This window comes from Buteo buteo, chromosome 10, assembly GCF_964188355.1.
Source record: "Buteo buteo chromosome 10, bButBut1.hap1.1, whole genome shotgun sequence".
NCBI classification, from domain to species: domain Eukaryota; kingdom Metazoa; phylum Chordata; class Aves; order Accipitriformes; family Accipitridae; genus Buteo; species Buteo buteo.
In genome coordinates, this window is record NC_134180.1 from 36,523,650 (window position 1) to 36,541,095 (window position 17,446).

Sequence of the window (17,446 nt, forward strand, 5' to 3'; positions counted from 1 at the left end):
TTTGCTTTGAGAAAATGTATCATCTATATGGGTATTCATGTGTTTCATGTGTGCATGCCTTTCCGTGTTGTATATACTGTGTAGCTTATGACCAGGTTGTTTGGCCTTCTTCTGCCTTAGGTAAATCAGACCAGATGCTGCTCACTCACATGAGGTCAAAAACTCACATGGAAGAGCTCACATTCCTCCACTAAACTCTGAGCACCCCAAAACAGGGAGAACAAATCCAAACAGCCTTTCAGAACCAGTCCAGGCCCAGTCCATCTCCCATGTTATTTGCAGGCTTTGTTTGGGAGACTGCTAGCTGGCACAGGCCAAAACTGGGCCAGGGATTGTCCTAACAGTTGGATGGCGAGAATGTCACTGAAAAAAAATTTGGCCCAAGCCCTGACTGTTCATTTTCCTTGAATGGACACCACTTCAGTCATGCTGCTTGAAACAAGGCACTACGACACACCATCACAGCAAGGCTGGAAGGGGCCTCCAGAGTTCATACATCTGCTCCAAAGAGAACCTGTCCTCACAAAACTGTTTTTGCATCAAAGTTTTCTCCTACTCTTACCAAAGGTGCATGGGAGCCATAAGGTCTTCACTACAAGAAAGTGCTAAATAAAACACTTTTATCTCATTAAGGAAGTCTTTGAAAGGATAACTTACCATTTTGGTCTGCTTGTGGATTTCACCATTGGAGCCATCCCATCTCTGTAGAGGCTTTTTGTTTTACTGAAGTTGACAACATTGAAAATTACTCTCTGGGAAAAAAAGAAAAAAGAGGTAAGGTATAAATTATGAAAGAGTTTATATGTGTATTGCATGTATCAGCTGCATAAAAATATACACAGAATATATATGGAATAGATGCGTATCTTATGAATTAGTTACTCTCCATAGATCTCAGATAATGGATACCCTGTCTGTTCCTAGTATTTTAATAGTCCATGTTGTTTTACACTGCAGTGATACACATGAAATGTATGTTTTTAATTTATTATGCTGATTTTTTTCAGTAGATATCCTAGCCATACAAAGAAATAGGTTACTCAGATATGAAAACAGAAAAACAAGTCCAGTTTGCTGCAGCTGGTGTTAGAGAGGTTGGTGGAAAGCTGGGAGACAGGATAGCAGTCCTCATGAAAACATTCCAACTGCTTCATATCATCATAGAATAGAATCATAGAATCATTTAGGATGGAAAAGACCTTTAAGGTCATCAACCATTAACCTAACACTGCCAAGTCCACCACTAAACCATGTCTCTAAGCACCACATCTAGACAACTTTTAAATACCTCCAGGGATGGTGACTCAACCACTTCCCTGGGCAGCCTGTTCCAATGCTTGACAACCCTTTTGGTGAAGAAATTTTTCCTAATATGCAATCTAAACCTCCTCTGGTGCAACTTGAGGCCATTTCCTCTTGTCCTTTTGCTTGGGAGAAGACACTGACCCCCACCTCCCTACAACCTCCTTTCAGGTAGTTGTAGAGAGGGATAAGGTCTCCCCTCAGCCTCCTTCTCTCCAGACTAAACAACCCCAGTTCCCTCAACCGCTCCTCATAAGACTTGTTCTCTAGACCCTTCACCAGCTTCGTTGCCCTTCTTTGGACACGCTCCAGCACCCCAATGCCTTTCTTGTAGTGAGGGGCCCAAAACTGAACACAGTATTCAAGGTGCGGCCTCACCAGTGCTGAGTACAGGGAAACAAGCACTTCCCTAGTCCTGCTGGCCACACTATTTCTGACACAAGCCAGGATGCCGTTGGCCTTCTTGCCCACCTGGGCACACTGCTGGCTCATATTCAGCCAGCTGTCGACAAACACCCCCAGGTCCTTTTCCGCCGGGCAGCTTTCCAGCCACTCTTCCCCAAGCCTGTAGTGCTGCATGGGGTTGCTGTGGCCGAAGTGCAGGACCTGGCACTTGGCCTTGTTGAACCTCATGCAGTTGGCCTGAGCCCATCAATCCAGCCTGTCCAGATCCCTCTGGAGAGCCTTCCTACCCTCGAGCAGATCAACACTCCCGCCCAACTTGGTGTTGTCTGAAAACTTACTGAGGGTGTACTCGATCCCCTCATCCAGATCACTGATAAAGATATTAAACAGAACTGGCCCCAATACCAAGCCCTGGGGAACACTTGTGACCAGCTGCCAACTGGATTTAACTCCATTCACCACAACTCTTTGGACCCAGCCATCCAGACAGTTTTTTTACCTGGCAGAGTACACCAGTCCGAGCCACAAGTAGCCAGTTTCTCCAGCAGAATGCTTCATCTCTTAAAGCTTCTTAGTTGCTTCTTTCAACCTACTTGGGCCTCACACAACACCAGGAAAAAATAAAGATTTCTGATTTTCTTTCCCCAAACAAAGGAATATTTCTCTTCACTTCCCTTGGCAAAAGGAAGAATTTTTGTCTGCAAAAACTGTACATGATACCTACATAGTAGAAACTGCACGTAGCCATCATTCATTTGAATATGATAGAGAAGAAGAAAAGAGTCCAACTCTGATCTTAGTTTAATAATTGGGAAAAATGTAGCTGATATTTAACAGTTCAAAGGAAGAGCAAAATCTAGATCTTTACTGGGAATGGACTGATACTGAAAGTAAATTCATGCTGGGAGAAGAAAAAACAGAGACAAAACCTTCTTTCTTACCATCTGTCTGCTGTAAGTCATTTTATGCAAAACTACTTACTTTGTTTCTGTTAAGAAAGTCTAGGTTGAATCTAGCTCATCTCATGTAGTACATTTACTTTTCAGATGTTAAATCCAGTATACCTGGTTTCTCATAGTCTTTTGATGCCCAACATTAATGTACACAGAAAAAATGAAATATGAAGACTAAATTAATTTTGATATAATGTTCCAGGATATACTAATACATTCCATTTGTACCTCTCTCTTTAAATTTCTTTTCCACAGGCATCAGTGAAGACAGACCACTAAAAATGATATTTGCCCCTAGGTATTCACAAGTTTGTTTTTAGAACAAACTATCGTAATGTTTACACTCTTAAATAATGGTTCATGAGAAGTCTGAGAATTAAATGGCCACTGTTTGAAATCAAACAATTTTGACTAAAGCATTAAGATCAATTAAGCTTCCATATGTAAAATTTTGCAAAAACAAATCTGGACCTTCCAGGCAGTCTGCTCAGACAACAGCGAATTATGACATTAAAGTGAAAGCAGTCAGCAGTGGGACACTGACAACAGGAGCTAGGCACATTTACATTTATATGTGGGGCAGGTGGGAATCCAGGTAAATTCTGTAGCCCTAATTAAGTATCTCTGTACTCAGGAAAAATTAAGAAATTTTTTTGGAGGTGAGGTAGTGCTATGTACGCAAACTGCAAATTAGTCAAACAAAATATAAGAATAACCTGTAGGTTTTACTGAAACTGACTCAAAAAACTGGCAAGTTGAGAAAACCACTTTCTTAAAGATGTTAATTCAATTTTGTACCGAAGTTAAGGAGCAAACTACATATCCCTGTATGTGAGCTTTCATGTATTTTGTCTATTGCAGCATTTTGAGATTTTCTAGTGGTCATGAGATGAGCTTATTTTTATAACTCTTGATGAAAGCATGCACTTAATATTCAAAATGTTACATTTGTACTTTTAAGTATTTAGGATATTGCTTATCTGATGAAATATCCATCTTGGAATGTCTCTAGTTATTTTCCATCTTCTCATGTTTACAATGTATGGCTCTAAGATAGATAAAGATATTTAGGTCTCTGTATGTTCCATGGAAGCATTTTCCTGTATTAAAATGCTGAGTTTTTCTGCTGTTACTTAACTCTGTTCATATTTGTGAAAACAAATTAAGTTGCAACAAATTGGTTTGTTAATCTTGATGTTTGCATGGAGTGAATGAAACAAACAAGATCTCCAAAGCAATTGCCTTAAACTTTGGATGCAATCATGTCACTGTTGGAAAGAGAAAGTTGCTAATTTTGTTACATACTGACTCAGAGCAGACAGCTGGTAGAGAATGTTCTTATTCCAATCAAGCTTATTTTGTATAATGAGTTGGGCAAATGTACACAACTGGGTAAGCAACGTATATAAAAACAAAAATATGCAGCTCATTTAACAAAACACTGCAGATTATAACATTTCAACCACTCATGTTCACCACGGAGTAAGCAGTTAGCAATGCGTGCAGTTCTCAGCATGGTATATAGTTAGATTGGCAGAACCGAAAATTTAACAGCACAGAACAGAACTTTATCAACATACACCACTGAAGTAATAAAGTACACAAACCGAAGCACTCAAATAAGCAGCTGAACTCAGTCAAGTATTCCTGGTGATAGTTAAAGCAGTCCATGCAGCTCAGTCAGTGAAGTGTGCAAAAATGTAATGACTACAGAATACACACCTTAGTCAGAAAAATATGCAGCTTGCTCAATAAGGTATGCAAACATCTTTGAACTGAATGCTATAATAAAAAGGCTGTGATACAGCAATCAAACGTTTGCTGAACAAACCTAATTTTTAGTCTAATTTTTGTATATACTGCCATTCATTAACACACCCATTATACAATGTAAAGAGCAACAGGACTAGATGTACACTATGCACATTAAGAGACTCTTTCATAAGAAAATTATCATTATTCTGTATGTTTTTATGAATTATAGAGATCTACAATGAGTAGCATTTAATAAGCAATATAATTCAGAAACTCAAAAATGAAAAAAAAAACCTAGTAATTTTTTTTTTTTAAGTGTCAAGTTAAGAAAGTAAAACCAGATTAAATGTACTTACAAATTCCCTAGAAATTGCTCTGGTCTCCAGAGCATCAATCCAGAGAAAAATGGCAGAAATGTTTACAATAAAAATACTTGTATTCATTTTGGAGGGTATGAATACCACTAAAAGAAGCAATATTCAAACTGATGCTGTACCAGAAATGGTAATTGTGAGATTTCACTTCAGTTATGATACATTTTCAATCTACTGCATTATTCTGACAAACTGATCTGCACCTTCTGAGTAGGTGGAAGAGGCATGGCGTAGAAAAGCCTCTCAGGACACCACCAAGTAAAACCACACTGTTTGGGGGAGTGCATCAGGATGTATTGTGGCTTCACAGCATGAGGGAAGACAACTGCTGCAGTTTCAGGCTCTGTGCATGGACTGCCAGTTCTGAGACAGATGTTGAACAACACGGGATGAGGCAGGTACATTCTGCCTATTGAGAGAAGAAGGAAGATGTCCTCTTTCCATAACATGTGCAGTAAGTATGCATTTGGAGGTATCTTGCTGCTAAAACTATTAAGACAGAAAAGTGAGGAAAGGCTTGGTCCTGCTTTTAGCCTTAAAATTTACTGATTAAATCTGCTTTTCCCAATAGTCTTTCGCAAACTTATTTCAGGAATTAAAAATACAAACAGGCGTTAAGGGATGCTCAGTGTGTTTAGCATGAGCAAGATAAAGATGAACCTTGAACACAAGGGGAAAAGATGGCTGAAATGTCTCACAAAATTTATCTTATTACCAAAAGTTTGCAGTTTCCTGACTGGGGCTGGAAGGAGCTGCTATTTTGGGGAGGCAGGGGGGGAGCATACATCAGGGTGGTCTGGGATTGGAGCTGAAGGCATTAAGTGTGGATGGTCATATTGGATATCATATTCCAACAGGTCTGCGTGAGCACAGGGTGACTGTGATCTCTTAAGCATTCATTGTTCACCCACATTCTGGCAGGTTTTCCATCAGAACATACCAACTAAAGCAGGTATCCAAAAGATAAGTCACACCTTTGCCAAAGGTTAAGTGCCTTTCCCCAGGATAAGGACACACTAGGTCCCTTCAAAAAGACTGCCAGGTTTATTTTGCATGGTTTTCCCTAGCCAACATCTCAGGAATAGCTGAGCTGCTTTGGCTGACATTAAAAGGAAAAAAAAACAAACAAACCAAAGAACACCACAAAATTCCGCCTGAGGCAGACACCTGGCACAGAAAATTTTGTGTCAAATCATTACAAGTATGAGAAGTTATAACTAACTAAAAATAGGGTTTGCAGTAGGAAGTGTCGGGCATTCTTCATATTGATGTAACATACACATTAAATATTAACATTATATAATATATTTCATATTAATAGCATAATAATGTCAATTCAGTGGACAATGCTGCATGCTATAAGTATGATACAAACTTCGCTATGAGCTGCCAAAGCACCTGGGGACCAATTGTTTGAAGTCAGGCAGGAACAATTTCATCATTCAACCAGCCAAAATAAGAGAAGTGGGCACTAAGTAGTAATACTAAGACCTTTCAGCTGAAATTAAGTCTGAGCTCTTGTGCTGTGAATGAGCATTAAAGATCCAAAGGTACTGGATACCATGGGGCTTTGCTTCGCTTTCACTGCTTGATGTCTTGATTTCCTCTCCTGCTGATTCTTTAGATATTACAGTGTTTTGTGAATTCCTGAAACCTGCAGCTTTTTGTGAGCTAGGTTCTTGCCTTTGGCAAGAATCTTGGTTATCCATTCCTTCCTTCCTTCTTTTTTTTAAAAAATCCTTTCTTTTATAAATATAAGTTTTCATTCCTTTAAAGGGCAGATCTACTTCAAAATAGCTTTCCATTAAAAAAAAAAAAAAAAAAAACCACACGAAAAGGAAAATTAACTTCTCAAGCCAACCCCGCAACTTGGGCGATTTTGAGTCACCGTTTCTGAATGTGAGAAACTGGCAACATGAGATTGCTGCCTTCTCACAAAGAAGTGCTGCATTTTGGTATTTGTGTCAGAAGGTCTTTGGGATTTTTCCTGACAAAGCACCTTATACAAAGCTATACAAAAATGAATTATACTGGAGGGACTTCAAAATGGAAAGGAAAAAAGTATCACCTGCAACTGTTATCAATGCTGAAGAAAACAAGTAATATAACAGTCAGGTCTGTGCAAAATCCCCAAAGAAAACTTACAAATCTCATTTTTCTGACCTTTTAAAATTTAAATCATTCATTACTGCTAACATTTTAAAATAACCCATACTTTATTTTTCCCTTTGTAGGAACACATGTCCTTTCAAATAGAAAGGTTTTTAATATTGATAGCATTTAGCCTTTTTCTCTCCAGCTAAGGAGTTTTCAAAACCTGCTGATGCTCAGGAGGGGAAAATAAATACTCACCTATTGAGGGAGGATGTTAGGGACCATCTAGAGCTCCGCCAGACTCGCTAATCAGTTGCACCTGTGTCTTGTTAACTGGAAATTGTCAAGTCCTTACAAGGTACCAAAGTCTTAGGAAAGCGATGCAGAAAATGGTCTACAGATTGTGAATTATAGGATTTTTTTCCCTTGGTAAAGCTCTTCATTTACTTAAAAGAGAGAAACGCTAAAGTCTGGGATGATACAAAGAGCAACATTAAAATAAGACTCAGAGGATTTTAATACAGTAAGACCTCTGATACTCTGCTATGCTAACTATAAAATGAGCTTAGCATTTATCATGGTATTTGTCTGTGTATTTGAGATATTTTGGGTGTTCGTGATAGTCCAGCACCCATAAGCTGTATTAGTGTTTTTCAGTTAATGGAGTGTAACTGTATCTTAATGATAAAAAATACTTTTAAAAATAATTACCAATTTAGGCATTTGCCCTGCTTCTCTGTCCATCCTGACAGTTCCTTCTTTATCTCCAAACTAAGCACAGACCCATAGGAGATGTAACATCTGTGTAAGGCGGTGTCTCCCATTTGGAATTTCACTGTCAACATCAGTGTTATCTCACTTAGGTCTAGGGCAGGGGAATACTGTGGAGAAGGCCATCTTCTAGCCAAAAGCTTTGAAAGAGATCTACAGAGGCACTGCTGTTCCTTATTTAGTATCATGCTGTGGACTGACCGCTAATCTGGCTTCTGTGCCTCACCTGTTGGACTTAAACACTGTGAGGGCAAGAGTCACTCCAAGTTTTCCCATTCAACCTTTCTTGGAAAAATGGCAAATTTGTTATTGAACACCCTTCCCTGCCAACAGAAGCCAACTTTCTGTTAAGCTTTTACTTCTCATCTGAACATCAGTAATCTGAAACTTTCAACCAAAAACTCAAAAATGTCCATTTAGAAAGCCAGCAGTGGTGTAACTAGACCAACTCACATTCCTTGGTCCCTTGGGCCAAAATCTCCAATAGAATGTAAATCACTCACAAGACATATATTGTATTGTGTTGATTCATCAAAAAGAAAATAGTAAGGGTCCTGACAGAGCATATAACCAGGCTATACAGGTATTTAAAACAGGTTTAAAACTGAAAGCTTCTTGCCAAACTTCTTCCATTCTTTGTCATAAAAGGTCAAAATATTTGCAAAAAAGAAGGCATCTCTATATAATCAGGTCTGGGAAAAAAAGGTACTTTTATTTTCTGTTTCCTATCTTTTCATACATATGTAGTCTTTGGCAAAAGAACCAATTCTAGTTACATTGCTAGGAAATTGCAGAGTTACAGGAACATGCGAGCAACTTTTTATATGATAATTGACAGGATGTCTGAGCCCTGTTGGTCTTGCCATTGACTTCCTCCGTGTACATGGGTAATATTTTCAGGAACCAGTTGAAATATAAAATAAGGAAACAGTGCATGGTCTTTCACTGAGACCTTCTCTACTAGCTAAATTATTTCCTAATATATTCCATGCCATGTTACAACCATTGCCAGATGACATTTGAAGTAGAGTCATGTATTAAACTCTTTCTACATAATTACAGAAGCTATCCATGTTTAGGTTCTATATTCTTTTCAATCAATATTATGGCTGCAGGTGGATAGTAACAGCTGGCTGTTCTGGAACGTGTTAGCAAAATTTGCTGATATCTTACATCCCTCAAGAGGAAGCAGCTGAAAAGACTTAAGTTTTCCTTTTCCTAATAGAAATTATTTAGCCAGTGAGAAGAAATGCTGCAAAGTTTGGTAGGATTTGAGATAGTAAGAATGATTACATATTCTTAGTGGTTCAAAAAGATAATGCTATCAACCAAATGTTTTCTGGCCCAAATCCTGTTCATAGTATAGGGGCCACAGGAGGCTTCAAAACAATGAGATCAATCTGGAAAAAGGGAAAAGGGCCAGGAAAAGTCACCGCATCATGGTTATAGGGAACCACTGTAAAAAAAAGTCCATGTTTATGAGCACTGGCATAAGGTGTACCACTGAAGAGCAGAGAATGAAGTGGCAAGCACTGACTAAGTTCACGTGGGAGCATTCTGCTCACCCATTCTTTCTTCTCTATAAAGTCTACTTTTGTGGGTCCTTCATAAAGTGCAACAGTCAGCCTATGATCCAGAATCAACAAGACATACACTGACCAACAAATTAGACATTTATGATGGATACCAAAGTGAAGTACAGCCATAATTACTCAAGCTTAATGCATGCAGGTGGAGTGCTGAAAACTGACACTCTCACAGAAATACTGCAAGACAGTAGGTGAGAGTGGCACTAACAATGAGAGAGTGGCAGTGATATTTGTATGGATCATGATTTTGCTCACAGAAGGTAATAATCACAATTTAAATAGCATGCAAACACAAAGGCAGCAATCCATCTGATACCCAGGCTGGAAGAAAATGAAAAAGCCTTTTCAAGTGTAGGTCCTTGTGAGAAGCAAAAGGAAGATAAAGAAAGCCCTGTTAAGGGAGAGATTTGGATGAAGCTTTTCCAGCAATTGTTTACTTTGGATTTTTGCAGCTGGCATTTTTCACAGTTAAAAGGTATTGTTTGTCTGGAGCTTGTGGGAAAAACCTGTGGGGGAAAAGAAGGAGATGATAACACATAGAAGGAAAGACAGGATATATGGGAGAGCTCAAAACTAGCCCCAATATATTTGCCTCAGTGTTCTCCGATGGGTTACAAACACAAAGACATTTTGATGTGTACAGCCACTAGTTATTGCTGCCAGCAGTCTTGGTTACATTACTGGGATCATAGCCTTGCAAACGTATAAAACCTCTCTATTTACTTCTCCAGTAACTCAGCACAGATGGACTCTGTGTCCAGGTTATTCACAGAGGTCCCGGGTTTTCTCTTCTTTTTTATTCAGGCATTTTGGTTGCTATTACAATGAAACCTTTGAACTTTCTATGTTCTTCCATGCATGGTTCTGAATAGTAATGGAATAAAGGTTTCCCCATATGTATACTTCCCTTATATTTAGACAGAATTGGAATTGGATCCTTACTGGAGTAGCTGCAGTGCTGAAGAAAAAAACACCTGCAAAAAAATTTTTTGTGGAAAAATATAAACTATATGTTATCAATTTCATGAAACTAAGGGATATTGTTATAGCATGTACCCTCTTTGTAAAATTAATAATCCCTTCTAGTTTTACTGCAGAGTTAAAATACTTTTTTTCTGCTCTTCCTAGCTGAATCCTTTTGCAATACTGCAACATTCACACATTCACTGATTTCTATAAGAAAATGTAATCGATATGTTAGCGTACATTGGAATCTTAACATTGACAACCAGTAGCTTGTGGTATTGATTTGAAAAAACTGCTTATGATTTCTACAGTACTTCAGCACTATTTCTTGTATTTTCAATTTTCACTACCTTGAATTGTACTCCAAGCATCCAACTCATCTACTAACAGACTATTCAAAGTTTTGTGCTTCAAAAGAAAACCCAAGGGTAAGTAGAAGGAAATCTGATCTAGTTCCTGCTATTTTTTGTGTACCTGTCTATTTGACATTTAGAGTAAGATCTCAGAACTGCCTTAACCAACCATAATAGTAAGGGGATATATGAATTGTCCTCATAGCTTTGAAAATCCCATTCTGAAGCTGAAATGCCGAATGTTAGGTTCAAATGATGATCTCTGTCTGTTTGCAAAGGTGATTCGCAGTGTGTGAATAAACAGGTTTTGGCAGTGTCATGAGCAGAACAGCTAAACAAAAGAACTGGGAGGATTTCAGTAGGAAAGTTAAGTGTCTTAAAGCAATGATGTGCCCTGTGCTGCATTTGTATAACACAGGTGTCATTCCTCCCTGGCACTAACCCCAACTTGAGGGGAAAAAAACCCCAGCAATGATAATGCATCATTACTGGGGCATGCAGTATAACTGCAGTCCAGCCAGTCAGGTCCTTTTCTTTTCAAATGCCATAGGTAAAACTTACGTCTTGTCCTGAGCTTTAAATGTGGATAAAAGAACATTCATATTCAGAAAAGCTCTCAAACACATAAATATTTAGCCTCACTTTTAAGTGTTCCTAGAGACTTAAAGTTAAGCAAACATTCACTCTTCCTTTCTGAATAAGGGTGGATTTCTGATTCGGGATTTAAGACAGTCTAGCAATATGGGGAAAAGATGCTGGATTTGCTAAAATCCCATAGGCACAATTTATCCTTAGCAACTGATCGCTGTAGATTGGAAGTGACATTTCTGCAGCTTTGGGATGCAGGAACATTTTTATTACTCTAACAGATCAACTTTAAGTGTAATATTGTTTTGTTAGTTTATGTAAATCACTCTGAAATGCTGTATGAATAAAAGGAATTTGAAAATCTCATCTTTATTGGCTTGGAAGTATTGAGTATATGGTACTCTGCTGAAAGTATTATATTAAGTTATAAGAAACATTGTTCAGATACTGAGCAAGTCTCAGCACAAATTCTGGTAATTTTCCACCAAAAATTACTCTCCAAAAAGAGATAAATATGGTACAGTGCTGAACATCTTCTCTAAAGAAATCATATCACATATGACCAAAGCCCCTTTCAATATCTTACAGATTTGATTTTACTTCAGCTCACTTCCAAAAGCTAGTGTAGAAATCTGCTTTGAAGTGCCCTCTTGGTAGAGAGAACATCATCTCTAAATGGTTGCTTATTCTTCTGCAAAGCAACAATAACAGCAGACTACAGCTATGAGGCTACTACAAATGCTCTGTGCATTTTAACAGGTAAATTCTGCTCTCTTTAATATGCTGGTTTGATGGAATACTCATAGTTGCTGAAAACCCTTCTGGGGAAATGTGAAAATTGATAACATTGCTTTGTAACATGGTATTTTAATACATCTCAATATTAACCATAATGCTGCAGAAGATCTTTTGCACTTTATGTTCAAGTTTTTTCTGTTGGAAAAGACTCAGGAGTTTTTTTGGAAACAATATGTAAATATAATTCCTTTCAGATTTCCTAGAATTTTAAAATTGTAACAGCAGAAGATACAAATTATTCACCAAAAAAATTTACGACCAAAGAAAGATTCGAGATATTTCTCAGTTCCATTACAAAGTAATCACAGCTGATCATCTTTAGTATCATTTAAACTCTAAGCATAGCTTCCCAAAACAGTAATGCAGTCTACGCTTTTTTTTTTTTACTGCAATGCATATGACAAGCCTTCCTTTGATTTTACTTAAATCTATAGTTATTACATCATGAACACTGCTCTGACAGCCAGCCTATAACCATGTATCACAAAGTCAAAAGTCTGCAAAAACTACTTTGGCGGCCAAGCATCGGGAAGGGGAGGAACCCACTTATCACGAGGGAGGCAGAAAAATATGAACAAAAAGAAATGTATGCAGTGGCATGAATAAAAGACTTCCAATAAATAAAAAATACTACTATGAGCTTCAAAAATAATGAGGCGTTTCCCACAAAATTGGGCCAGCACTCTGTCAACAAAACACAAATAGCCATTACATGGGAGAATGCTCTTCTGTGCTCCTTACACACTTGACACTGAATTCAACAGGAGTTTTAGATATGCCAGGAACGAAGACTTAAGCTGTAAATGTGACTAAAAGAAATCAAATGTTGATTCAGATTTGGGGTGTCAGCTGCAAGAGGAGCACACAGCACGTCTCAAGAAGGTAAAATACATGGCTTAGCACTGCCCTAGTTCTGGATCATTAGGGATTTCCTTGGCATAAATCAAAGCAATCTAAATAGTACACTCTCACCCCAGCTGCTAAGATCCCCAGAGTAGGAAAGCTGAGTCATTCGCTCTCTGTGATAGCATCGGTTGCAAACTTTGCCACCAAAGACTCCCCGAAATGAGGACCTTCTTTCCTCAGGTGACAATTGCTGCACATCACACAGAATTTGCCCACACCACAAACTCAGATCAATATCTGTAGATAAATAATTCATTCACATTGAGTAGCACTTGTGCTTTCTTTGAGTATAAAGGCAGTTTAATAGTATTGTAAGTTTATTTGCCTATACCGTGGCAACTTTTATGAAACACTGACATAAAATTGTGACCAGGAAGATTCTTCTCTGCTAAAAAATGCCCATCTTCCAAAAATGTATGGCAGTCAGTACCCTTTTTTGGAGAGAACAATTCCTTTTCTCACATTGTTCCTCACAGCTCATGCTTTAAGACTTTTCTTCCTCAAGTAATTGACTGAAAAAAGCATGCCTATAGGAAAAACAAAACAAAACAAAACAAAACAAAAACCCAACCTTGCAGGATAGATTAAAAATTTGTCCAAGTTTGTAACTCTATTACCCTAACCATAAACCAGATTACACGATATTTTACTAGAACACTGACAATTCTAAAACCTATTACAAATATGAACAAATCAATAAAGATAGAGCTGAATTATACATAAAAGGAACATTTTCTTTATTGAACAATTCTTATAGATTGTTTTGAAATAACATTGATCTAGACATTTGCTTGGATGATCTTATTGCCAAGTTTTAATGTGATAACTCTACTTATGTATAGTAGTTTTACATTATGTCCTTACCAACAGCAAACAAGAAGAAAAATTGAAAGACATTCAGATATAAACATACATGAAGTCTTCTGCAAATAGCTTCAGGGTTTTAATCACATTAACAGCATGTTTATTATTTAAAAAACTCTGCTAAAATGCATCTGGGAAAAGGAAGAGTGTTTTATTACAAACATAACCACTGGTAGCTATGTTGAATTACTGTAGTTACTTACTTTTGCTGAGAAGACCTGAGTTACTTATTAAAATTGGTAAAAAATTATGATCCTTCATATCTGCATGAAATGTAAACCTGAGAAACTGTAAATTTAAATTCGGGATTTGGTAAAATTAAAAGATCTGTTTCAATGTTTATAAAAATATTTTCTTTGCATTTCATAAATTTCTGTACGTAAATACAAAATTAGCATAGTAAATTATAGTTCAAAACCAGGGCAGCTCTTGTCCCAAGAATTTGGTATTGCTGACCACAACTGGGTTTAATCTTGATAGATGTACAAATGAGGTAAAATTATTATTTTCAGTACCAGAATGTGTTAAGGCAGACTTCATTGTATTATATACACATAAGTTTCCCAAAGAAATATATCGTTGCATATACAGATTTTTCTTATGAAAAAGCCAGGGCAATTCAGTTCTCTCTGCTTCTTTCACCCCCGGGACGACCTCTCACAATAAGAATTGTCAGTGCCTTATTTATAATGGCAGATCTCAGGTTTGATTCTGGCAGCTTTTGATCTCTTGATGGCCCAAAAGCTTTCAAATACAGAAGAATCTGATGCTTCTTTGGCATCCTGCAGTGTGCCTAAACCTCAAAAGCAAGTTTTAGTCCCAGAAGTGAATTACTGAAGCAGTGTAAACAAAACACAAACGTCACAAAATGATGAATATCTCAAACAAAATATCTTTGTCAGATAGATGACAACTTCAGATCACTTGAAAAGCATTTGTAGAAACTCTGCAATCTGCAAACAAACTTCTGTTTTACAACCTAAAACTAAAAAGTACATGAAAATAATGAATTATTAAAACCTCAAATATTCTTTTTTTCAACATCCATATAAAAATTCAAATATACCCATTCTTTTAAATATTCAGTCCCTGTAAAAAAAGATTCCTGCATGTTTCTACATCACAGAAATGCATATAACTATCTAGTTACAACATAACTACCAGTAAATAGGATACAAGAGCTTCATTGAAAACTCTCTTCAATGAAGCTCTCATATCTGATTTATTGAAAAAGAACAGAATAAATGAGAGACAAAATACGTTATATCATTTAAAGAAATAACTTTTGATGAGTATGTGACAATGACAGTTATTTTATCCCTAGGAACCTCTTCTTGGACAGACTATATTGATTAGGCAAGACCTCTAGACAAATGCAGAATACAATTGTCCTAAATTTCAAATGGGAGAGTGTCTAGCTTTTTCCTCTATTAATATGTTATTCTTTAACTCTTAGCAAAGCTTAAGGTTTTTTTCCTTTCTTGCAATGTGGGGAAGGGAAGGGAGAGAGGAGGGAGAGGGAAGGGACCACACTGCGCTACATAAGGTGTTGAGGGGGTTTTTTTTGTTTTAGCACAAAGATACAATAAAACTGGCTTTCCAGCTTTCAGTGCTGCTTTAAGGTGGCAGTGGATGCCATAAAATGCTAGATCTATGCCTCAGTCTATTAGGCATCATACATTACTTTTTTTAAGCAAACTGGAAACAGAGATAAAATGTTGTAGACTAGTAGGCTTGATACTGTAACCTTTTTATACCAGCAATAACTACATAAACATAAAGATAGTTGCTGTAATATCATTACTGGGAATCAAGGCACCTTGAAAATGTCTGTTCCTTATGCCATTTTATAGTGGACTTAAATTAGCAATGAAGCACTGTACTAGTAACACATCTATTAATCAAAAAAAAAAAAAAAGCACAACAGAAATGTGAGAATACATTTGGAAACAATTCAAAGAGATTGGGGAATGACAGCAGAGGATTTGCCAGACTAATGAAATTCCTTGTTCCTAACCTTTAAATACTCGCATGTACAGTACAAGGCCCCATTCTGACTAAATCTGTGCTGTTAGGTTTACAAATAAACCTGCTAAACCTTTTGCATTATTGATCAGTGATGGCATGCTTAGCCCACATGTCCTATTTACATTCCATTTCTTTTACACTTCTAAGATATAAAGTGCCTTTTACAAAACAAGAGCTCTTTCCATTTAAACCCTGCAGTCTGTGTTCTTCATGCTTTTTAATGGTTGTAAGCAATTTAGAAGGTTAGTCTTTGAATAGTAGATAAAACTGGCAATATTTATTGGTAAATAAATGTCTAATTATAATAATTCAGGAACATTTCCAATATCATGGTTTTTTCTAAATAAATAGCTGGAAAATTATCTCCTTTGTATACCAATGCCACTTAAATAAAAACTATGTAACAACTTACATCATGCTAATGTTATAATGAATAGATTTTGCACCTATTCTAAACACAATGCAAGAATATTTTAATTTAAAAATAAAAATAAAAAATGGGGATTCAAATATAGTCAATTCATTCCCACGTTCTGCACAGAAACAAAGCGAGCCCACCTTTCCAAGGCTAGTAAAAGAGTGGCTAGTACAGCCCCAAAGACAAATTGAGATGACGTGAGCCAGGTCTTGAAAAATTTCTTGTTTCAAGACACGGTAGGAACAATTCTGACTCCTTACACCTGCTTCTGTCTGTCTAGAGCAAGGGGATGCAAAGATCAAATCCTCTTTAATAGTAGGTGTGATACAAACCCACACGCTTCCTGACCAGAATCATCTTATAAAGTCCTTAAAAAGATCTAGAGAAAAAGTTTTAAAACAGTTCCCCCATTTCCAAATCTGCTCAGAGCATTCATACCACAAGGCAGTTTAAACATCAGTGTTTCTGAAATCAGAAAAGGAAAATCATCAGCCACTTCAAACAGGTCCTGCTTTGACATCAGAAAGTCAATTCACTCAGCTTAGCAGCATTCAATTCTCAACAACATTTTGTTCTGGGTCTCTGTCAAGTTATTCTAGGCTGTGAAATTGTCAGGAATGATGGATGACTATCAGCCTTCTGCTATCTTCTTTCCTTCTCCTTAGAGATTTGCGGCTGCTGACTGCAAAGCAAATTTCTCTTTTCTTTTTTTGCACAACATACCAAATGAACAACAGTAATTATGAGAAAGCCTACACTACAATTATTTTAGCACTTAACTTTGTATTGACATCTGTAAGAGACAGAGCTCTCTAGATTGATTAGCAATGATATAGCTTCCTGCCTTTTACTAATATTGCTGCAGTCATCCTTTACATGCAATTTGCTCAAAAAAACCCCACTGTTTTTCTCTCTTAATATTTTAAATTACGAATTGAACTAATTACAGAAAATTTCTAATACTTTATGAATATAGCATATTATTATTTTACCAGTGTTTCAAACTCTATAGTACTTGTAACATAATCAAAACTGACATAAGAGAATCATTTAAGGATATTAAATGGGATTTTGTTGGGGAAGATGCTAAAGCTGCATTATAGTTCCAGGTTGAAATCCTTACTTGAACAAATCCTGTTTGGCCAGCCAGTTGCAGCGTGGTATGTATAGGGGAAAATTTTACTGAAAGCAGCATTAAACCCATTTACACATTGACAGAATTTGGTGTCAAGTATTTAAACTATTTACTAAAATTAAGTACAGGAATAAACATCTGGTCTGG

At 37.0% G+C, this 17,446-nt stretch overlaps 1 protein-coding gene across 1 annotated transcript in view; it reads right to left on the reverse strand.

The window, feature by feature from the left end:
* AGBL4 (AGBL carboxypeptidase 4) overlaps positions 1–17,446 on the reverse strand; it is a 957,921-nt gene that overhangs the window by 724,664 nt on the left and 215,811 nt on the right. Inside the window, exon 3 of the mRNA XM_075037073.1 lies at positions 658–752. Coding sequence (XP_074893174.1) covers positions 658–752 — 95 coding nt within the window. The remainder of the gene's footprint in view (positions 1–657; positions 753–17,446) is intronic.